Source organism: Aspergillus ibericus (genome assembly GCF_003184845.1).
Source record: "Aspergillus ibericus CBS 121593 unplaced genomic scaffold BO80scaffold_23, whole genome shotgun sequence".
Classification (NCBI taxonomy): Eukaryota; Fungi; Ascomycota; class Eurotiomycetes; order Eurotiales; family Aspergillaceae; genus Aspergillus; species Aspergillus ibericus.
This window is the reverse complement of record NW_020292121.1, coordinates 292,221-312,923: the sequence shown is the minus strand read 5'-3', so window position 1 is coordinate 312,923 and position 20,703 is coordinate 292,221. Positions and strand designations below refer to the sequence as shown.

General features: G+C 54.8%; 10 protein-coding genes across 10 annotated transcripts; 4 read left to right on the top strand and 6 right to left on the bottom strand.

Moving 5' to 3' along the window:
- Positions 1-171: 171 nt before the first annotated feature.
- On the top strand, positions 172-2,772 carry BO80DRAFT_383588 (uncharacterized protein). The gene is made up of 2 exons (XM_025716922.1): positions 172-224; positions 308-2,772. The coding sequence occupies exon 2, from the start codon at positions 473-475 to the stop codon at positions 2,567-2,569; it is 2,097 nt and encodes a 698-aa protein (XP_025574639.1). The 5' UTR covers positions 172-224; positions 308-472; the 3' UTR covers positions 2,570-2,772.
- BO80DRAFT_494193 (peptide alpha-N-acetyltransferase complex A subunit ARD1) lies at positions 2,615-3,829 on the bottom strand. The gene is made up of 2 exons (XM_025723858.1): positions 3,368-3,829; positions 2,615-3,241 (listed from the first exon to the last, which is right to left on the bottom strand). The coding sequence occupies exons 1-2, from the start codon at positions 3,735-3,737 to the stop codon at positions 2,856-2,858; spliced, it is 756 nt and encodes a 251-aa protein (XP_025574638.1). The 5' UTR covers positions 3,738-3,829; the 3' UTR covers positions 2,615-2,855.
- Positions 3,830-4,046: 217 nt separating this feature from the next.
- BO80DRAFT_408592 (PI-PLC domain-containing protein) lies at positions 4,047-5,533 on the bottom strand (the record flags this gene model as incomplete). Its single annotated transcript, XM_025717850.1, has 3 exons — positions 4,047-4,267; positions 4,317-4,916; positions 4,969-5,533. The coding sequence occupies 3 exons, from the start codon at positions 5,531-5,533 to the stop codon at positions 4,047-4,049; spliced, it is 1,386 nt and encodes a 461-aa protein (XP_025574637.1).
- A 1,086-nt stretch (positions 5,534-6,619) lies between these two features.
- Positions 6,620-8,202, top strand: BO80DRAFT_105293 (SUR7/PalI family protein). Its single transcript, XM_025713364.1, has 2 exons — positions 6,620-7,334; positions 7,397-8,202. Exons 1-2 carry the CDS (start codon positions 6,929-6,931, stop codon positions 7,981-7,983), a joined length of 993 nt encoding a protein of 330 aa, XP_025574636.1. The 5' UTR covers positions 6,620-6,928; the 3' UTR covers positions 7,984-8,202.
- Positions 8,203-8,332: 130 nt separating this feature from the next.
- Positions 8,333-10,617, bottom strand: BO80DRAFT_425807 (uncharacterized protein). The gene is made up of 2 exons (XM_025719611.1): positions 9,417-10,617; positions 8,333-9,371 (listed from the first exon to the last, which is right to left on the bottom strand). The coding sequence occupies exons 1-2, from the start codon at positions 10,319-10,321 to the stop codon at positions 8,513-8,515; spliced, it is 1,764 nt and encodes a 587-aa protein (XP_025574635.1). The 5' UTR covers positions 10,322-10,617; the 3' UTR covers positions 8,333-8,512.
- Positions 10,618-10,960: 343 nt separating this feature from the next.
- On the top strand, positions 10,961-12,639 carry BO80DRAFT_502663 (WD40 repeat domain-containing protein). Its single transcript, XM_025724332.1, has 4 exons — positions 10,961-11,057; positions 11,134-11,155; positions 11,210-11,705; positions 11,766-12,639. Exons 1-4 carry the CDS (start codon positions 11,036-11,038, stop codon positions 12,405-12,407), a joined length of 1,182 nt encoding a protein of 393 aa, XP_025574634.1. The 5' UTR covers positions 10,961-11,035; the 3' UTR covers positions 12,408-12,639.
- On the bottom strand, positions 12,623-13,999 carry BO80DRAFT_425805 (dynein light chain Tctex-type family protein). Its single transcript, XM_025719610.1, has 5 exons — positions 13,918-13,999; positions 13,652-13,730; positions 13,490-13,528; positions 13,284-13,358; positions 12,623-13,209 (listed from the first exon to the last, which is right to left on the bottom strand). Exons 2-5 carry the CDS (start codon positions 13,679-13,681, stop codon positions 12,925-12,927), a joined length of 429 nt encoding a protein of 142 aa, XP_025574633.1. The 5' UTR covers positions 13,682-13,730; positions 13,918-13,999; the 3' UTR covers positions 12,623-12,924.
- Positions 14,000-14,506: 507 nt separating this feature from the next.
- Positions 14,507-15,576, bottom strand: BO80DRAFT_357064 (uncharacterized protein; the record flags this gene model as incomplete). The annotated part of the gene is made up of 2 exons (XM_025715821.1): positions 14,507-14,877; positions 14,991-15,576. The coding sequence occupies 2 exons, from the start codon at positions 15,574-15,576 to the stop codon at positions 14,507-14,509; spliced, it is 957 nt and encodes a 318-aa protein (XP_025574632.1).
- A 1,447-nt stretch (positions 15,577-17,023) lies between these two features.
- Positions 17,024-18,080, top strand: BO80DRAFT_383566 (putative vacuolar transporter chaperon Vtc1). Its single transcript, XM_025716921.1, has 2 exons — positions 17,024-17,310; positions 17,410-18,080. The coding sequence occupies exons 1-2, from the start codon at positions 17,277-17,279 to the stop codon at positions 17,748-17,750; spliced, it is 375 nt and encodes a 124-aa protein (XP_025574631.1). The 5' UTR covers positions 17,024-17,276; the 3' UTR covers positions 17,751-18,080.
- A 5-nt stretch (positions 18,081-18,085) lies between these two features.
- BO80DRAFT_105073 (glycoside hydrolase) lies at positions 18,086-19,498 on the bottom strand. Its single transcript, XM_025713363.1, has one exon. The coding sequence runs from the start codon at positions 19,289-19,291 to the stop codon at positions 18,134-18,136; it is 1,158 nt and encodes a 385-aa protein (XP_025574630.1). The 5' UTR covers positions 19,292-19,498; the 3' UTR covers positions 18,086-18,133.
- Between the last annotated feature and the right edge of the window lie 1,205 nt (positions 19,499-20,703).

The window sequence follows — 20,703 nt, the reverse complement described above, 5'->3', positions numbered from 1 at the left end:
CAGGGCTGCTAAGTAGACCAACCCACCGCAAGTCAACCTGAAACACCGGCAAAAGGATCGACTCGATAAGGCAGAGGGCGGAGCCAATCAGGCGGCGGCGGCCCCGTGATCACATCCGCCGCTGATCCTCCGCCGCCCGAGTTCCCAGTCAGCCTCCCTCTGCTGCTCAACCGCCGACTGTCCCGCTTGTCAGTTGCGCCGAGCTCGCTGTCATCGACTTGCTGGTAAGTTAAAGGGATCTTTCATCGGCTCCCCCCGCTTTTCCCCGGGTAAGTCGAACAAGGCTGATGAATGTACCTGGATCTAGATAATCTTGCTGCCTTCCAGCATCTTCCGTGCCTGCGTGTCTGGGAAGGCTGGTGGGCGTTGCATATCATTCATGCGCGATGGATGACGGGCGATGAACGTGAAGATCCAACTCGGTCCCTACTTTTGAATATCCACATCTACCGGATAGTTTGCCCTTGCTGCAATGGATTCCGATGAGGCCCCTCCTCCGCCATACTCGAGGGTCGACCCGTTACTGGCCCAAGACAACAACAGTAATGCCGCTGCCGCCGCGGAGGTGAACCGTGTGCTGCTTCGTCTGCGTGGAGGAGAGGCGGCTCTGGGGGGCACACCGTCGAGTCCGTCGTCCAGCTCCGTGGGGGGTGATCCTCTATCGTCTTCCGCCGTGCCCGCCCACTTCATTTCCGCCGCGGGATACTTTGTGGAGAGGCCGCCTCCTACTTCGAGCCAGGAGGGGCAGATCGTGGATCATTGCGTTGCCATCTACCCACGGAGTCAGGCGAAGGATTTCCCGCGTCGTCCGCGATGTTGGAACTCTCGCACTCAAGACATCACCCAGCAGGACTGGGATGTTTTCCTCAGACACTTATTTCCCCCACAACTAGGTCTGGCATCTACCTCGAACCAACTGCCCCGTCAACTGAGAGCGGAAATCCAGCGAGACCGCAAGGACCGGCCACAGGAGACAGACGATGAGCGGAAGCGACGGGTTGCTGCGGTCATCATGGAATGGAACCAGTACTTTTTCGAACCCCGCTCGGCTCGCGTCATGTATGTGTATGTGCTGGACCCGCAGAATGCGCCACGATCGTCCCTCTGTCCCCGGTGCTACCCTGCTGCTACGAAAGCTACACGCGAGACGCGGGAGAATCGAGTCGCCCCAGCGTCCGACGCCGGTCGAGGTCGCTCGCAACCGTCCCCATCTACCGTACCACCAGCTGCTGAGCCGCATGCACCCCCAGCAAACCCCGTTCCTGCTCCAGTACCCTATGCCTATCCCGCCTATCCTGCACCTCCTACTCCTTACGCACCCTATGGGCCGCCTGCCGTATACAATCCAACGGTCTATCCGGCTCATGTATATCCATATCCTACTCAACAGCCACCACCGCCACCCGCACCGTATCCCCAACCACCTCCCTGGGGTTGGAGCGCGCCCCCGTATGGGACGCCATACCAGGATACCAGCACAACGAAGGGTGGTCCCCTGGGTTGGATCGCATCCTTGGCCTCTCAGGCACAAAAGTACGGAGAGCGCTTCACGGAGCAAGCTCAGTTATACGGCGACCAGATCAGTGCACAGGCCCAGCACTATGGGAGGCAGGTGGAGGAACAGGCGTTTGGTCACAGCCGCTGGATCGAGGAGCAGGCCAGCTATCAAGGACGGAAGATGGAGGATGCCTTTACGGGCTTCGTCAATCCGTCTCGCGATGATTGGATCGCGAATCAACTTCCTAAGCCAGGATACCCGCAGACCACTCCGGTTTATGCCTCTGCGGCTGCAACTCCTCCGACTGTGACCCCTCAACGAGCCATGACAGCTCCATCGGAACGTCCTCGTCGGGCTTCGATGGACTCGGAGGCATCCGACCTGTCGTTCTCCTCGATTGATTCCTTGTCGACGACATCTGATCTCAGCGCCTCGGATCTGACCACCGTCCGCGCACAACTTTTGTCTCTGAACGACCATCATGATCGAGAGCTCTACGAAGCGGCCGTGGGTCTGCGTCGACAGCTGGACCTCGTGCAGCAATCCCGACGACAGAGCCGCGCCTCCGGACGGAGCGGCTGGCGGCACGGATGGAGACGATGGGAATCGCCACACGAGCAGCACCAGAAGGAGACGGACAAGCGGATTGTCAAAGAAGAGACGCGGGCTACCCGGAAGGCCTTCCGAGATGTGCTCCGCCGTGCTCGAGAAGAGCAGCGCGAGAAACGGCGGCTCAAACGCAGCCGCCGGCGCCAGGAGCAACGAGCCCGACAGATGCAAGGGGCTACAGAGGTGCCGTTGGAGCACCACATGCAACGTCTGGAGCTGGACACGCATCGCGAGAGCCAGTCTACAGTGCAGTCGTTTACATCCATTCCATCCCCGGCGCGATCTTTAGCAGAATCCGAAATCAGTGAGATTAGCTCGATCAGCACGCCGAGCACGAAGTCTTCGCGGGGCGGGGAGAAGATGGCCGGTAAAGGTGAAAAGAGTGAAAAAGGGGAGAAATCGGGCTTAGAGAAACCGAGCAAAGATTCAGAGAAGGACCCTCGAGGGCCACGGCGCAATTAGCTTAACTTATTCCACGAACGATGCATGATCACAGCGGTGTTATTCAGTGAGATTGGATTGGGTTTCATGTATTACTGTCATTATCCGGCGTCTTGTATACAGGTAATTAGCATGCCTATCATCCATGAGTGATGTTCATCCAAAACCTTACGCTCACACCCACTAGCCGATACACTCAGTTCATATACGATCTACTCTACCGTAACCATATCTATACAAAACCCCATACCTTCCTTCCCCCTCCAAAAACAGTGCCCAATAAACAATAGAAAAACGAAAAGAACTACTACGCCGTCTGCGCCTCATTCTTCTCTACCAAATCACCCACCCCCAATCCCCGTCCAACCTTCACCCTCACCATCCTCTCCTTCTCCTTCTCCCCATCAGTCTCCTTCTTCCCCACCTCTCCCACCTCATCCCCCTCATCCGCCTCCTTCTCATCCCTCGCCGCCCGCTCCCGATCCTTCCGCTCAATCTCCGCCCAATCAATAAACATATTCGACAGGTCCATGCGCATCGCGTACGCGTCCTCCCCGTCCGCGTAGTACTTGCTCTCTACGCTCTCGACCTGGAATCCTAATGTGTCGCGGTAGAGGTGTAACGCGGCGGTGTTGGACACGCGGACGTGCAGGGAGACGTATTGTGCGCGGTGGCATTCGGCCATGGCGCGTTCTATCCAGGAATACAAATATTAGCTTGTTGTCCATGATATATACCAATGAAGATATCATAGTCCTAAGATTAATGACTGAGAGGGATAAAAATGGTAAAGGGCAAAGGGGGGGGGGCAAAACATACGACTCATCCTCATCAACCTCTCCGCAATCCCCAACCGTCTATGCGTCCTCATCACACTAATCGACGTAATATGTCCATGGGCTACTCCATCCGTCGGCTCCTCTTCCATTTTTGCTAACACGTAGCCCACCACCTTGGGGTATTGTTCTGCGGCGCTGCCGGCGCTGTTGCCGGTGGGGGTGGTGTGCTTGGTGTAGCCATGCTTGGGACGGACGACGGCCACGAAGGAGAGTTGGGGCCAGGTGAGGGCGTGGTAGAGGTAGTATTTGAGGAAGTAGTTCTCGGGCAGGTTGGTGATGTTGCAGGTTTGGATGGAGGGGAGGAGGTCGATGTAGGAGGGGTAGCTGGAGAGGGGGAGGATGTCGACCATTTTGGATGTTGGGGGGGTTGTTTTTAGGGGTGTGGTGTGTGTGTTGTGTAGGGAGATATAAGATATTATCCCCGAGAATGGGTGGAATTGGTATGGTAGCAGTAGAGGTGGTGGTGGTGGTGGTATCTGATATTAGGAGTGGTGGGAGTCAGCTGAGTGCGCGCTAGCTGGTTTGGGTTAGGGCCATCGGCCGACTATACAGTGTGAAGATTGTAGGTAGTATAACTCTATACAGAATGACAGATAGGGTATGCTGAGTATCTATCGGTATACATCATAAGAACAACTCCAGACGCCTAGGTACGCTCCCTAAAAGATCGATGCAAGATATTGCACCCCCCCCATCACCAGCAATGTTCCCAGCACGCTCACCCCCGGCATCACACTCGAGGCCGCAGACGCCGTGCCGCAGCACGTCCCCGTATACGTCACGTTGTTCATCTCGGCAGCCACCTCGAACACGGACCCATTGAAGTTGCCGTAGTTGTAGTAATCTACTAAGAGGAAGTTGGGCGGCCGATCCCACATAGCTTAAGAAAACATCAGCGGTGACACAGATACAGTCAGCAGGCGACTTACCCGTGCAATTCTGAGCCATCCGTCCCAGACTCCCGTACCCAGAAACCGCATTGGTCCGGTTGAGGGACGCCGTATTCGGGATCAGCAGACTAATGCTGGCGATGCTCACATCGATGTTGAGGTTGTGGTTGGCCATATACATCCGGTCCTTGGCGTCCTCCGTCGACAGACTGGGCGGACGCTGCTCCGTGCAGGGAAAGTCGGCGTCCGTGGGCGAGAAAGGCGTCTCCCACATCTGCGAAAACTCGTCCATGAGCCACGGGTACGCCGTCTGGTTGGCCTGGTAGTCCATGAAGACAATGGCCCGTTTGCTGGACAGAATCAGGTTGGACATGGTCGGCCAATCGTCCAGAGCCATGGGGATCTTCGACGGCGTAAACACATAGTCCATGAGCCCGGAGTTTTGGATGGGCGCCGTAAAGTTGCCCGGGTCCACATAGTCATAGTTGCCGATCAGGAGGGTGACCACGTCGTACGGGTGGGTTTTGATCCATTTGGTGACGGTCGTCAAGTAGTCTTCGAGGGTGCCCATGTTCAGCAGGTCGCAGCTGGTGTGACAGAGGTAGAGGGTGTTATTAACCAGATGCGTTTGAAATTGCACTGTCCCGTCAGCAGCCTTCCAGAGCAGAGCTAAGCTTTGTCCAGTACTTACGCATGCGAATCCCGTCATCCAACTGGTCAGTCACCGCCAACGCCTGGTTGGCGGCAGCATTTCCGGGCTTGACGAACGGACTGTTATGGGCCGCCACCATGGTGATGTTGGAGTACTTGCGAGCGCAAAACTCGGTGTATCCGTTGCAGGGCTGCGTGTTGACTACTGGGGTCGACGTGGCGGACGTCGTCGCGGTCGCGGTCGCATTGGTGCCATTGACGGCGCCGGTCTGCCCGCCCACCAGCAGGGTGAGGGACTGCGAGGAGGAACTCGATGTGGTCGCGGTGGAATTCCCCGAGGTGGTGGTAGAGTTGGAAGTGGTGGTGGTGACGGTGTGGGCGCCGGTGCTCGTGACGGTATGGCCATCATCGAGAGTGACGGTGGTGGTGTACGAGAGGTAGTGCCCCGTGGGGAGAGTGGCTTCACTGATGGACGAGGTGATGGTCCCTTCCAGGGTCAGGACGCCGCCGCCATCGGTGGTCGTAGTGGTGGTAGCATCGTCCCGAGCCAGAGCCGGCCAGATGCCCACCACCAGGAGCGGCAGCAGGTGAGCGATCAACCGCATGATGGGGTGGATGGAGATAGAGTCGGTCTATCGAGACTCGGAGATTTTGATATTAAAACCAGACAGGTCTCGGGATCATGCGGCGCGATCAGAGGACCACCAACGGGAAAAAGACCCTGAGAACCCTGAGTACCCTGAGCAAAGAGGAAAAGACCTGCGGGGATGTCTCACGATGAAGTCTACCATGGGATGCTGGGCTGGTAAGGTATTTTTAGGTAGGTCAGGTATTATTACCGACCAAGGTGCGGCGAGTCTGCGACTCATTGGCTGGGAACCCCCTGACTGTCCGCCCCGCCGTCTGGCCCAAAGCCGATCTTAGCCCGGGCGTGAGAGTGCCAGATAATACTAAATTGGCAGATCGGCCGCAGGGAAAATCCCCCTCGACGCCACCCGCCAATGAAGACCCTCTCCAGCCCAGGCAGCCAGAATATCAGAGACGCTAAGTGGGTCGCGGTGGTCAATGACGTTGCACCGGTCAGCGCCCGCCAGAAAATAGGCCGTGGCTTTAAATTCCAGGCCCTTTTCTGCGTCGGAAATTCTGCCAGATCAGCCACGATCCCCACTCCATTGGGCAATCGGGAAACCATCAGCGGCTACCACACCAATCACTTCTGTTGCAGTCCATCACCAGCCACGGCCGCGAAATGGTTACCGTACGGAGTACCGAGTGACGAGCAGTAGTAGCAGGTTCGTGGCCAGTGACTAACGGCAGAAGACCCGATCAACGGCGCCATCAGGATAATCTGCTCACGATCTGCCCTCCGCCACCTGGTCATGTCTGAAGTCAGGGCCCATCGCCCAAGGGGGTAGGACTAAAGGGGCGGCGGACAGACAGGAATGACCTGCCACCGAGTCTAGACCCGCGCTGCTGCTAAGAATACCCCCCGCCCTGACAATTCCTGAGTAAAAAATGAAGCCGCCAGCGTTACGGCCCAGATTGGATTTGGGATTTATTTGATTATTTGGATTAACTAAAACAATCCATAGTACTCCGTATGTATTGGGATGTTTGGCTGCCAAGGCGTCTAACTTTTTTCAACCTTCAAGCCCAAAATCCACGGCGGATCGCTGGAGATCCGGGACGTGGACTGTCGCCTGTTCTGTCCAACTCTTGACTCTCCATTCTGATCGTCTCATCTCGTCTCTCCTTTTCCTCCGTCCTCCTGAACTCATCTATCCTCCTCGATCCTGGCACGTGGTCCATGGGGTGTAACGTCATCTCGTCGACTAACCCTCCGCCATCCGGATCGCTCATATACTAACCAACTAACTATACTGGCACACATTTTGACTGACACTTGATCTGTCCTGCGTCGTCTCATCAACTCTCCTTCGACTCGGTTTTCCGCCCATTCCGACCTCCCATCTCCACCGCCACGTGCCTGACAGCGGTCCATGGCAAAGCTGCCCCTGTTCAAAAATGCCCCGGAACGGCCGCAGGTCGGACGGAGTCGGTCCAAGGTGCTCTGGCACCGCATCCTCCGGTCCTTCTGCTATCTGGTGGCCTGGATCTTCCTCATTCTGGTGTGCATTGGCAGTGTCGCCGACAAAGCTGTGATCCGACAGACGTATTTCCTGGAAATCAACCTGGCCAATATCATCCCGCTGTCCACCCCCAATGCCGACCTGATCGATACCATTGCCCGCACCATCGGTCTGCACGACTTCTACCAGGTCGGATTATGGAACTATTGCGAAGGCTACTTGGGCCAGGGCATCACCCATTGCTCCAAGCCCAAAGTCCTGTATTGGTTCAATCCCGTCGAGATCATTCTCAGTGAACTGCTCTCCGGCGCAACCAGTAGGTCCCTGCCTACACCCCCCCCCCCCCCCACTAGCCATCACTAACCAACCCCCCTCCAGTCGCTCTGCCCGCCAACATCACCTCCGCGCTGAAGATTGCCCGCATCGCGTCGCACTGGATGTTCGGTCTCTTCATCACCGCCACCGTCCTGACCTTCATTCTCATCTTTCTCTCCCCCCTCGCCGTCTCCTCGCGGCCGCCCCAGACCATCTCTTCCGACCCGGCCGTCAACCAAGCCCACCCCCAGCACCGCCGCCGCACCTTTGTGCTGCTCCGCTCCTTCCCCTTCCTGATCCTCACCTTCCTGGCCGCCCTCTTTACCGTCGTCGCCTCCGTCGTCGCCACGGTCATGTTCATCATCTTCCGCAACGTCTTCACCTCCGCCAGCGAAGACCTCAACATCGAAGCCTGGATCGGCACGCGCATGATGGTCTTCATGTGGATCGCCTCCGGCTTCAACCTGGTCGCCTTCATCCTGCAGCTCGGGTCTTGCTGTGCCTCGTGCTGCGGGGGCCGCAAGGCCCGCAAGCAACTCAAGCGGAACAGTGCCAACGGCACCAGCGTCAGCACCGGCACCAGCAGCTCGGTGTCCCCCGACCTGCGCGAGAAGGAACACCAGCGCACTCCTCCCGCTACGACCGAGTGAGCAGTTATCCACCACGGGTGCCGGTAATCCCGTGACTATCTCCAGACCATCGCTACCGGCTCGGATCCCCCCCCTCGCCATCTCGGCGAGTTAGACCAGGAGGGATGTCTCCCTGTACGCCCAAGCTACATAGAATATAAACGGGTGAGCATCGCAGGGGCCCCCCAATATAGGCTGATTTGGATCTGTATACTGTACGTTATTTCTCGTTCGCGACGGGTTGGTTTTGTATAGACGCGGTGGATAGACTTAGATGGATGTGGCGGGAGCTTGTCGCTGCTACTCCGGCAAGGGGAGATTACGATCTTTACGACTGTGTCATGATATTACGAGTGGGCGTATCTTAAGGGTTGGTACCATGCAGGAAAGCTTGTTAGACTCTAAAAATGCAATCGGTTCATCGATGGATGACACCATCCTCAACGCCGCCCCGCAGTTATGATTGATCGAGAAAAGATAAACAAGGGTATCAAGATATTTTCAAATACGTCAGCTTGCCTGACCTCAACTCTGGCTCCCCCAGTCGGCGTCATTGCTCTGACGCAATCTCGCGTGGGGTGTTCGCTGGTCGGTGGTCCCGGCTCCGCCCGGAATCCTGAGGCCCACCACCACCGGCTCTTGGGGAACCCTGGGCCATGCGCCAGGCCGCATTGCCGACCTCCGCTTCCCCATCGGCCAGCCACCGGTATCTTTTACTCCGCAGGGACTGGAGCATCTCCGTGCGTCGTTGAGATTCCTCGGGGGTCTCGGCGGGCGCATCATCGCCCGTCCCGTCGGTCAGGTCGATCGTCAGTGGTTCCGCTCGAGCTTCAGACACGAAAGAGCCGCCCGCAGATGTACTTGGTGCTGGAGAATGCACGGGGGTTCCCTCGAGGTTGACCTGACGAACCCGGGGAGGTTTGTATCCCGGGGGCATTGGATTCACTCGAGGTACTTGGTTCTGGGTCTGGATCTCATACAAGAGGCAGTTGTGGGTCACGCTAAGATTGTGAAGCTTGTTCTTCCACTCGGTCGCCTCTTGCTTGTATTCTTCAACCCGCTTTTGGTGCCGGGAACACACCCGTCGCAGCATCGCATTCTGCTCCAGGAGTAACTGCTTCTTCGTCTTACCCGTCGCCGGGTCCACAGCGGTCAGGTCCGACATCTGTGCCAACTCTTGTTTGTACTTGTTGCGTTCTTGGGTCAGCTGTTGGACCCTCGCCCGCAGGCTCGAAAGACGAAAGTTGATCCGATCATCGGACACTTCCATGCACCTGACGTGGAGTCCTTGGGCTGATGGAAGGTATCCCAAGGGCCCTCCGTGAGGCGGATATGGCGAGGCATACTCTGGTTCGACGTAAACCCGCTGCAGGACCTCGCGGGAGGTGTTATCAAGGAGATTCGAGTCAGTGAGGGAAAATCGTTCCTTGGTAATTTCGCTGATCGAGGGCAGAGCATGCTCGGCTAGGTTGAGAGTCTCGTCAGATATATGACTCGTTCGGATGTCCTCCTTCCGCCCCTGTCCATTGTCCGCGTCTGAGAAATCAAAGCTGAACGGGATTTCGCCGTCTGGAATGTTCAAAGTAAGGTCGCATGTAGGATCTTGAAGCAGGATATCTATGGGATCGAAGAAAGCACCCGGCGAGTGCTGCTTTTCGATATCTGCTGGCGTATGAGGTCCGGTGCCCGCTTGATCAGGCTGAATAGAATCAAGTGATGTTAATGAGGGTGTGTTGTCCGGCGACACTGTCGTCAGATCTTGTGTGAACTCAGTGACTTTCCTCTTGCTTGGTAAATCCCAGGAAGCACATTCTTCAGAAAACGCCTCGTCGCCGTCCCTCTTCCGGGAAGGTAAAACCACGTCGAATTCCTGGAGGTCAAAGTCGTCGTCAAAGAGAGGGTCGTATAAGTCCTCAGTAGTGCTGTTGGACTCGTCGGATCCCGATCGGTGTATATCGAATTGTGGGGAACGAGATGCAGCTTCGGTCGACGACTCTTGAGAATCCTCTGTCTGGGAGCGGATAGAACTTTGTTCTTCTGATGTAAATTCGACTTTGGTGTGATGCTCATCACCTATGTGGCTCTTCAGGGTATCGAGCTGTTCCGTACAGTTTCGCGCATCATGGAGTGCTGGTGTAGTATTTACAACTCCGGCGGACAGAGGACGCTCTTCATGTGGGCCGATGTTGGAGTGCTGCAGCTGGGACCCAGGGGAAGGTGTAAGCCCCAGATCATTCACATGCAGATGAGAGATTGATGGGGGAGACGGAAGACCCTCAAGGGCATAAAGACCTTGGGGATCTGTAGGGCAGGGCTGGAAAGAGGTAGAATTACCTTCATCCATGCTCGCAGCAGACATTTTAGACCCAGATCAAAACCAAGGAGGATAAGGAGAAAATCGCTCCGCTATCCCGCTCGAGGCTTCCCAGCAGTATGTCGTCGGCAAAGTTGATCGTATGCCGGTAGCGGGGGTTTCAAGAGATAAGAGAGCGCTCCATCGACTCACGACCCAGCTCTGCAGACGGTAAGAATGAGGTCCGTGTCTGGCCAAGTTCCGTTCCCTTAGAGACTGTGAACCGTACCTCTTGAGAGCGGGCGTCTAACTTGTAGAAAGTTGACGGCAGCCTTGTTATCGGAGGCAAAAGACAAGAAAATGGATCGGTAGGTAGCCCGTCAGCAGACTCCGGCTAGCCACTGACACGCGCCTTACTGCATAATCCAAATGAAACAAGAGCTGTGGTTAGGATGTGCGTCAAGCGGAGACGCGTTACAGCATTCCGCGGGACAGCAGTAGAGCAAGTATAACTTCAGCGAGTGACTTGCAGTCCGTCGAAAAGATTCCCTTTCTTCCAAATTTAATCCGGGCCGGGTCTGCCGCCTTGGCCACCGCCCCCACCACCGCTCACGTGCCCGTCCTGCGAGGCCGCCGCCAAGGCGCTCCCCAGCGCCGTAAGGCCGGCAGGAACCTAACGGTCACTGCATATTAATAGTTCAGTCACGGCCGCCCCCCAAGTCTCCGCCCTTCATCGCTTTTTCAACCCTCCCACCCTTTGCGCTTCTATCCACACTCAAAATGAGCGTGATCCTTTGCACTGGTAGGCACGATCCTCGTCGCTATGGCTGTCGGATTGGGAATTGACTGACCAATGTTCCATTTGTTGGTGATCCCAGCGGGCTACGACCACACCATTCGGTATGTCAGACTGTGTTACTTGCGCCCAGAGATTCACACAGCTAACCCCGCCAGGTTCTGGGAGGCATTGTCCGGAATCTGCTCGCGCACTATCCAGCATCCCGATTCCCAAGTTAATCGCTTATGCATCACCCCCGACAAACGGTATCTGGCCGCCGCCGGTCACAATAATGTCAAGCTGTATGACATCAAGTCAACCAACCCCAACCCGGTCATGACCTTCGATGGTCATACAAACAACATTACTGGTGTCGCATTCCACTGTGAAGGAAAGTGGATGGTGACGAGCTCGGAGGATGGCACAGTCAAAGTCTGGGACACCCGCACAGGCAGTCTGCAGCGCAATTACGCGCATAAAGCTCCAGTCAACGATGTGGTGATCCATCCTAACCAAGGTGAACTCATCAGTGGAGACCGCGCGGGCATCGTCCGGGTTTGGGATCTGGGTGAGAGTGTGTGCACTCACCAGCTCATTCCTGAAGACGATGTCGCTGTGCACAGTGTCAGTGTCGCAAGTGATGGCTCTTTGCTGTGCGCCGGGAACAAGAAGGTAAACCTGATGTCAGAATTAATACTTATCTTCGCATCTAATCTTGTGTGACTGATTCAGGGTAATGTCTATATCTGGCGCATGATTCAAGATGCGGAAATAACCCGCATCGTTCCGATATGTACCTTCCAGGCGCACAAGGACTACCTCACGCGCGTTCTGCTCTCTCCCGACGTCAAACATCTCGCCACCTGCTCCGCTGACCACACAGCCAAAGTATGGAACCTTGACCTCGATTACCCGCCGGCCAAACTTGCCGCGGCCACCGCCGCCGCCAAAGCGAAGGCCAAAGGCCTCTCTTCATCCGAGACGAGCGACACGCCTTCCTCACCAGAATCTCCAGAGCACCTGAACCACGTATCCCCCAACGGCGCAGAAGTTGAAGTCAATCCATTTAGCCTTTTCCAAGGCGCGACCCCCCCAGTGAACAACGAACCCCAGCAGACCTTCCCGGTACAACCCGACGGTCCGCCGATGGACTCCGCAACAGGAACTCTCTTCCTGGAGACCACACTCGCGAACCACCAACGATGGGTCTGGGACTGCGCCTTCTCCGCGGACTCCGCATACCTCGTCACAGTATCCAGCGACCACTATGCGCGCTTATGGGAGCTGGCGTCCGGCCAAATCATTCGTCAATACAGTGGCCATCACCGCGGAGCGGTCTGCGTAGCGCTGAATGATTACTCCGAGCCACGCTGAGCGAGTCGGGGCGCTAGCTGCCTGGCGGCAGGAGTTTCGTTGTTTTTTCCATTTCTTTCTTTCTCCGGTTCAGGGATAACGGTCAGCATGGAGCCTGGTTTAGGCTGGAGCACGGAGGCGAGTCGCCTTCTGTCATTGGAGTTCAAGTTTGCTTAGTTCTCACTGTGTGCTTTGGATGTTAGCGAGCTATCCAGGTATGATATCCCGTATATGCAAGATAAGTTCATCGATTGTTCTGTAGGGATGTAATTGTCCATGGGACACCATCGTAAATATCTAGATGGTCAGCAAAGAACCAAGAACCAACGAAATGTTTGACTTGGTATTTCCCAATAACAACTACTGCTTGATTTACCCTCATAAAACACAACACCACCCAACTCAAAGTACAATTCACCTCCCACTCACCCCCAACCCGATCATGAAAACAATAGAGAAAGAAAGAAAGAAAAATCTCATAAACACCCTCTCATTCATTACTCTATTTAACCCCTCCCCCCAATCACAACAACAGCACCTAACCCAACGCAAACCACGTCACACTAACCACAACATCGAGCCCCCGCTCCTCCGCACCAGGATACTTAAACGTCCACATTCCGTCGCGGTTCACATCCCAGAACGCTCCGGAGGCCGAGTGCATCCCGCGCTTGCCGGTGTTGCTGGCGGCGCCGTCAGCGGCGGCGGACTTGTCGATCAGACCTTGTTGCACGATGGTGCTGTTCACGGTGAAGCGGTAGGGGGGCGGGGTGGAGGGAGTGGAGGGCGCGGTGGCGGTGATGAGGGATTTGAGGATGGTGTTCTATTCATTCATTGTGTGGTTAGATAGGTGGGTATGGAGAGTGGGGGATGTAGGTGGGTGGAGGGAGCAGGTACAATGATCTGGGAGTTCCATTCGCCGACTTTGGTGTGCTCGTATTCGGTCACTTCATTGAGGGCGGTGTCGCAGGCCTAGTTGGTGGGGTTCATCATGTCAGTGGTAGAGTTTCTCTCGGAGTTGGGGTTGCGGGGAGGGGTTTGGTTGGTTCATTGTCTGTGGCGGAGAAAGAGGGAGAGAGAAGATGGGATGATGAACGACGCACCTCAGTGGCGATCTTGGTCAATTCGGGGATCGGGACGGGCTATGCGAAGTAAATAGTCAGTATATGCCAGCAGTTCTCGTGGATAGAGGCAGTTGGACGAGAGGGTCGATGACGTCTGGCGTGCGGACTATTCAGGTACGAAGGTACGGGGTGGTGACACACCGAAGAGGGGGTAGCAGCGTCGACAGCCATTGTGAATGGGCGGGTTCGGAAATGTGGTTATAGAGGGTATTTTGTGAGGCTGGCAAGCTGACAGTTAGCGATGTTCGCGCGGGTCTTGATTCCAGGGGATGCTTGTCGGGGGGCACGATAACCACGGATGCTGGAGATGCGATTGTGGGGAGGGGAGACAATGCGGCTCCGAGGCCGGCGAGCCAAACCCGGAACAACAGTGACTGCTGGGCATGGTGGGCGGGAGAGTCACTTACTGAATTCAATTTGCTATGCGAGGCTGGAATGCGCGGAAGAATCGAGGCGAGTGCGACAGCAGTGAGAGAACAGTTAGCGGGCTGGAGTTGAAGAATGAATGTTTGGGGGCAAGCCGTTGACTGGCATCATGGCTGATCCGGTGCCGTGTCTGATTGGTCGGAGGTGGTTTTCCGCTAGCCTGCAAGTGGCTTAGCGTCCGGTCCCAGATCGGACTAGCTGGTTGCCGGGATGGGATTAGCGCGCTATAGGTCGGAGCTCCCAGTATCCTTCCAATGACAAGGCATACATACTCCGGACTTGATTCTCTTGCTATGGTCACCATGGTTGCTGAAACTATAGTGGTATTTAACGATGATACCTTAAGCTTCTAGACTTTGCAATCATAGAGATGCAATACCAGAGAAAAGGACTCTCATGTAGACTGCAGTCAGGTGTGAAGGCATAGATCCATGTTGCCAGGATTGGCAGAGCATCTATACGGTCTAAGTACAATTCCATAAGCAATGCAGTAGAAAATCATGAGACTTATGATATTCTGTCAGAACAAAGCACCGCAGGCACAGAGAGGGGGGAGGGTAATAGTCTGTGTTAAACAAGAAAATTCTGTAATCTGAGACCTTGGACGCTCTGCTCCACGGGGCCCAGTAGGCGGGTGAAATTGCAGTCAGGACAGTTATGCAGGCGACGGTTGTTCGTATTACTGCTGCCCTCGGAACATGGTTCCCGCCATCTTGGTCGTCGAACGGTTTCTGTTGCTCGTGCACTTGTCTCGTAGCTTTGCCCCAGGATCGCTGGCCAATCTAATTTGTTGTCGTGCATATGCATTGAAAGAACCCCAAACAGCATTGCACGGCACTCAAAATGACAACCTCGTTCGCCATGAAGAATCTTTGCACCCTGCCCTTCGAGTAGGCCATGTAGCGACTGGATGGAACTTTGTCTCACCGCATTCATCCGCTCTGCAAGCATATCATTAGAAACTGCTGAGCTATGTCGACTACAAAGTACTCATCCCAGCATTCATCCTGAGTGTTGACAAAAGCGCATCATAGTGAAGACTGTGCATGCTTACCTATGACCGCCCGTGGGATTGGAAGTCCGAGGGAGTAGATCTCGCCACTACACTGCGACATGGCAATTGACGTAGCACCTCGGAACTGATCTGGCAAGGTGAAGAACCAGGTAACCCATACCCATAGCATCAAGTCTCGTGAGTAAGTCTTCGGTATGATGCTGTCCTGGACCCAGACGCAAGAAAAGAACCCCAATGCAGCTCGGCATCCGTAGTAGTCTGCTATTACAGTGACCTTTGCCAGAACCTCAAGACTCAAGTCCAGGGGTACAAGTTGAAATTGGCAATGAATGACTCTAAGAAAAATCAATAGCGCCTCGATATCCCAACCTTCGGCGGTGATCTCTGTTGAGCCCTCCTGATCCAAAGTGATGCTCTCCCTCCAAGGACCGGTCAGTGCTCTCTCAAACACCGGGGATGCAAGTATCAGGTGCTTGGCGGATACCCGGATGCGAACGCCTTTATTCGTGTCATCTGCTTTTCGAGCCGGACCCGATGATATAGGGGCACTCCAGATTGCAAAGGGAGCATTGGCGTTGTGTAGAATGATTGTCACCTCGCCGCTTGGGTCGATCACATGGGCCATCTCAAGCATATCATCATCATCGCATGCCATATTATCGTAAGCTTTCTTCAAAGTAATGATGAAGACTAGGATAAAGTCAGTTATGCAATCGATGTGATAAGATTGATCAGTCCAGGCTAAACAGAGAGAAAGAAGGAAGAAGGGAGCAAGAAGATCAAGGTTCCTTCTAAATGTATGGCCTTGTTTGCTTGTTCAACCTAGCATATCAGAGATGCCCTCTATGAGACAGAAAACCAGGTGGATAAGCCTTGCGATCACCTTGCTGAACGCCTTTGTAAAGGCTGAAATGAGTATGAGCTCGTGGACAAGGAGATGATGAAACGTTGATGGAACCCAATCAGATTCACATGACTTCGCAATGACTGGTTAGACCTAGGAGATGGGGAGCAAGCCTAAAGAATCATAGATCGAGGGGACCCGACTAGATCTCATGATGATGACGGAATGTATCTTGTATTCGCCCATCTAGCTCTGAAAATGGAATGTTAGAATTGACACTTACCCGGTTTGTTCAATTGACGCTCCCAGGGAGCAACAGAGGCACTCTAATGTCGTCAAGAGACCCAGTGTATATAGCTAAGCATGCCCAGTTATCAAGCCATCAGCTACAAGCCATCAAGCTGGATGACTCATGAAAGCGTATATGGAATTCTGGGGCCAGGTATTTGATGAGAACTGATGATATGCGATGCCATGACTTGAACGACCAGGATACAGATGGGGAAGGAAGAGCCAGCGACAAACGTAAACTAGATCACCTGATCCTGCAGGAGGACTGGGACAAACCGCAGTCAATCTTCAACCTTATAGACTCCATCGCACCTGCCGTAACATTCTGCCATCAAGGGCCTGAACAAGAGCCAAAAGTAAACTTGGCATATAAATGGCATCCACACAAGCTATTTAAATGCCTAGCCTAAAGTCAAAACTTCAAATATCAGCTTCCCGTGCCTGACAGACCCAGCAGCGAAGCCAGGGACAGGATCAGCAGGCAAACGGTTCCTGGCAGCACGCTCCACAGCACTAGATCCTGTCCGCCCACGCCATCAGCCCTGAACTGCCAGCACCACTGCAGGAAATGATTTCCGACGCATGGTAGATCCAGCCCAGCCCAGTCGATACGCAGCGGAGGAACACACCGTGGTGACCCCTTTGACCCTAAAGCGGCGAGATACAGCACCGCCCGTGACTAGTACCCCAGACCAATCGACGCCGTCACCGGCACCACGGCCGAACAATAATGCGCAGTGGGTCGAACCAGTCAATCACAGCAAGAGGATGCGGCACGTGCGCGTTATCCGGCGGCGAAACACGGCAGAAAAGCGCCCCGGCGCGCGCGACTAAGCTGGAAGAAGGCATGGCGTGAGCGGCAAGCGGGGGGAAGCTCGTCTCGATTCATGACCGCCCGGCGGTGCCAACCGCATTACATCAAAGCGAGCTTAAATCCTCCTCCTGGACTAACCGTTAGCACCATTCACTTATCACTGGCGAGCTATTTTTCCATCCCATCGCCAATTGACCCCTGCAGAATTCTCTCTTCCTTCTTCTCTCGTTCGCATCTCACTTTTTCTCCCACTTTTTGAGTCCGATCGTCCGCACGAGACCATCAGTCACCGCTATATCTCCTCCCTGCTATCATCGTCTTATCTCTCCCACTATCACCTATCTCACCTCATTTCACCTAATTTCACCTCACCAAAATGTCCAGCCAACCTCTCCTCCAAACCGCCCCAGGTACCTTCTCCCCTATCATCCCTACCCCCAACGATCCCTCCCCCTTCCTACCACTCCCAATCCCAGTCCCAATTCCAACTCAGCTAATCCATCAACCAGGCAAGCGCATCGCCCTCCCCACGCGCGTTGAGCCCAAAGTCTTCTTCGCCAATGAGCGTACCTTTCTCTCCTGGCTCAACTTCACCGTCATCCTGGGCGGTCTGGCCGTCGGTCTCCTCAACTTCGGTGACCGCATCGGCCGCATCTCCGCCGGTCTCTTCACCATCATCGCCATGGCGGCCATGATCTACGCCCTGGTCACCTTCCACTGGCGCGCCCAGAGTATTCGGAAACGCGGACAGAGCGGCATCGACGATCGCTTCGGGCCGACGATTCTGGCTCTGGCGTTGTTGGCCGCTGTCGTGGTCAACTTCATCTTGAGAATGGTCGGAGAGGAGTAAACTCTCGTCTTCTTCCTTTTGAATTGGGTGTTTGGATTTGAGAGGGAGAAGGGTGTGTGAATTAGTGCTGGTCACTGATTTGAGTGTGGATTTGAATCTGTAGATGCGTGTGGAATAGAATGGACTTGGTGGTCAGCTAGGAGAGGGATGGTGAGTCAGTGGAAGAGTATTTTGTATTTTTTTCTCTCATGGTTTGTTTGTGTGGAGCATTCCTCGATGTCCGATCATGTCTCTTTTCGTTTCTGTTCATGTCTAGACTGCGACTTGGCAAAAGTAAAGTTATCAATAGTACCCATTTGAAATTTCAAGTCAAGAATTCATTCCAAATATCAACATCATGATACAGTATATACATCGTTGTTCGACCGCAAAAGGCCTGGCAATCACTCAAAATACCCAGCATCAATAAACGTCTCATAATTCCAATAATCCTGCTGCTCACCCTGGCCATCCACACTCGTATTCCCCGTATACTTGGCCGTCCAGTACGAGCTGCCCCGGAAATACTCCCCGAACGCAGCCAGTCCCGCGTTGACGTTCCGCTTGCGCAGCGCAAACGAATTGTTATACGTCGCTTGGATCGCCCACTCCCCGACAAACACCGGGAACTTGCCGCTGCCGGACTTGGTGCGCGCATCCGAGTACAGGAATTCCGGCAGGTTCTCCGAGGTCGTCGGCCGGTTCTCGAAGTAGTAGTTGTGGACATCGAAGACGAGGTTGGTGTCGGCGGGGAAATCGCCTTCCCAATATTGGGGGTACTTAAAGCTGCCTTGGAACATGACCGGGATCTTGGGGTTCACGGAGGATACCTTTTGGACCACGGCTTTGATGTACTTGAGGACCCAGGCTGCGCCGTGGTCGGTGAGGGCGGCAGGGGTGCCGAAGACCACCATGTTTGTGTTGTTGTCGGCGGGTTCGTTGATCGGTTCGATGGTGTAGGACTGCGGCGAGCCGGAGTTCTGCACGAAGTTGATCACTTGCTCGATCACCTGCATGGAATAGTTGAAGTTGGTCTCGTTGTAGAACCAGTCCCAGTGGCCCGTGGCTTCGCCAATGGTAAGCCCGTTAATGCCGCCAGGAAGGGAGTGCGTGTCCACGATGATGTGCATGTCGTAGGTGGAGATGGCGTAGTCGGCGATTTCCTTGAGATAGGCGGTTTGGTTTCCTGAGTATAGCTGGGAACCAGGCACCTTGAGCCAGGCTGCGTAGGTGGTGGGGATTCGGAGGATCCTGACGCCGCCGGAGGCCAGCTTGTCAATGTCCTTCTTGGTGATCCAGGTCGCATATCGATGTTCGAGAACTGGGCCACATTGGGATCCTAGGTGCTCGCAGAGTCCCCATTCGTCCGATGCGCCGCCGGAATATGTGTCCCAGAATTGACTGTCGATGGTGGACTCTTGCTCTAGCCATCCTCCGAGGTTGACTCCGTTGGCTTTGAAAGTCCGCCAGTCGATATAATCTTTCTTAGAAGTGGTCAAGGGGGCTGCGAGGGCTGACGAGATGCAGCCCAGCACAGCGAGGTTTCTTAGTAGACCGTACATTGATGGCAGGCTCAGAGAAACGGACAAACGGCAGTAGATACAATCGCCCTGGTGCTATAAACTCATCTTCAGGGATAGATCCAGTTCGGTTTATATCTCATAGATGGCCGTGCCACCGGCACATAGTCTTCGTCCCATACCGAGGCCACCTGGATTTCCCGACGGGAATCCTTCAACTGATCCTCAGTCAAAGAATCCTTCAGCATGGGAATAGCCCGTCATTCGACAGTGACAGGCCCAGGAAAGCCAGGACACGGTTCGGGCCATCCGAGCAACTCAAGACGACCAAGCCCGTGTTGCCCATTAATACGAAGAACCAATGGACCCGTAATAGAGTGGCTACCAGAGAAATTCACCGGGAGGATCATCTTCGCTGGGCACCGGAGATTGTTTGCAAGCGAAATATTTCCGCTGCATGATCCTGTCGGCACGTAGTGCGGGGTGTGGGGAAATAGCGCCGCTTGTGAGAATTAATCACTCGTCACAAGAACGTTGCCTGTGCAATCGGAGGCCGGGCCTCCCCCTTCAAGAAGGATCAGCATGCTCCTAAGCTTCACGAACGTTGGAACGGACTCGGAATTTCCATGCCTCGGTAGAAAGACACCCGATCAGGTCGTAGGATTCTCGGGAGTCCCGAAGTGTGGAGGATGTCAGCCGTTGGGCAGTGGTTATAAATCTAGAGGTCCCAACTTCTAATCCATCAGCAATGTGTCCTTGGACAAACAGCGCGCTTCCTCGTGGGATCTGTATTACTTTGAATGTCTCTTTGCTTAGGAATCGAGGTGAGCGACCCGTCACCCGTTTCACCTATGAGACATTCCAACGTTTCCTGAACTCATGGCGGCTTGCCACGGGATGTGGTGGCTGGTGAGGGATGTTGAGCTGGACCGTGATGCTCTTGGCCTTCAGCAATATGTCTCGGAGAGATTTGGATACCACGGGGTAGATTTCCAGCGATATACCCGCTTATTCAACAGGATCTTATCGGACCCCTTGTCGCACGCGGTCCAGATCCGGGTGCACCCCTCGTCGCCAGTCTGCTGGAACCCCCCGTTAGGTATCCATTCTGGGCCATCTGAAGTGGGGAGCCAAGCAGCTAGAGCCCCATGAAGGAGTCATGGTGAACTCAATCGCTAGCTCGGCGGTGGATGGTGGAGATGATAGGCAGAAGGCGACGCGAATGGATGATGTAACGAGAGGTGCTCAACCGCCGATCAGGCTGATCTGCCTGGACGGCGGGCGAGCAAGGCGTTGAGTGATAGTGGAAAGGGAACAATGTCCATGTGTAGTGAACCTTAACCCGGATGGTTGAGGAACGGACCCATGGGACGATTCGGAAGGGTGAGAGGGCATTATTGGTTGTTCGTTGGGGTGGATGGTTGAAGCGAGAGGGTGGTGGTGAGAGAGGGAGA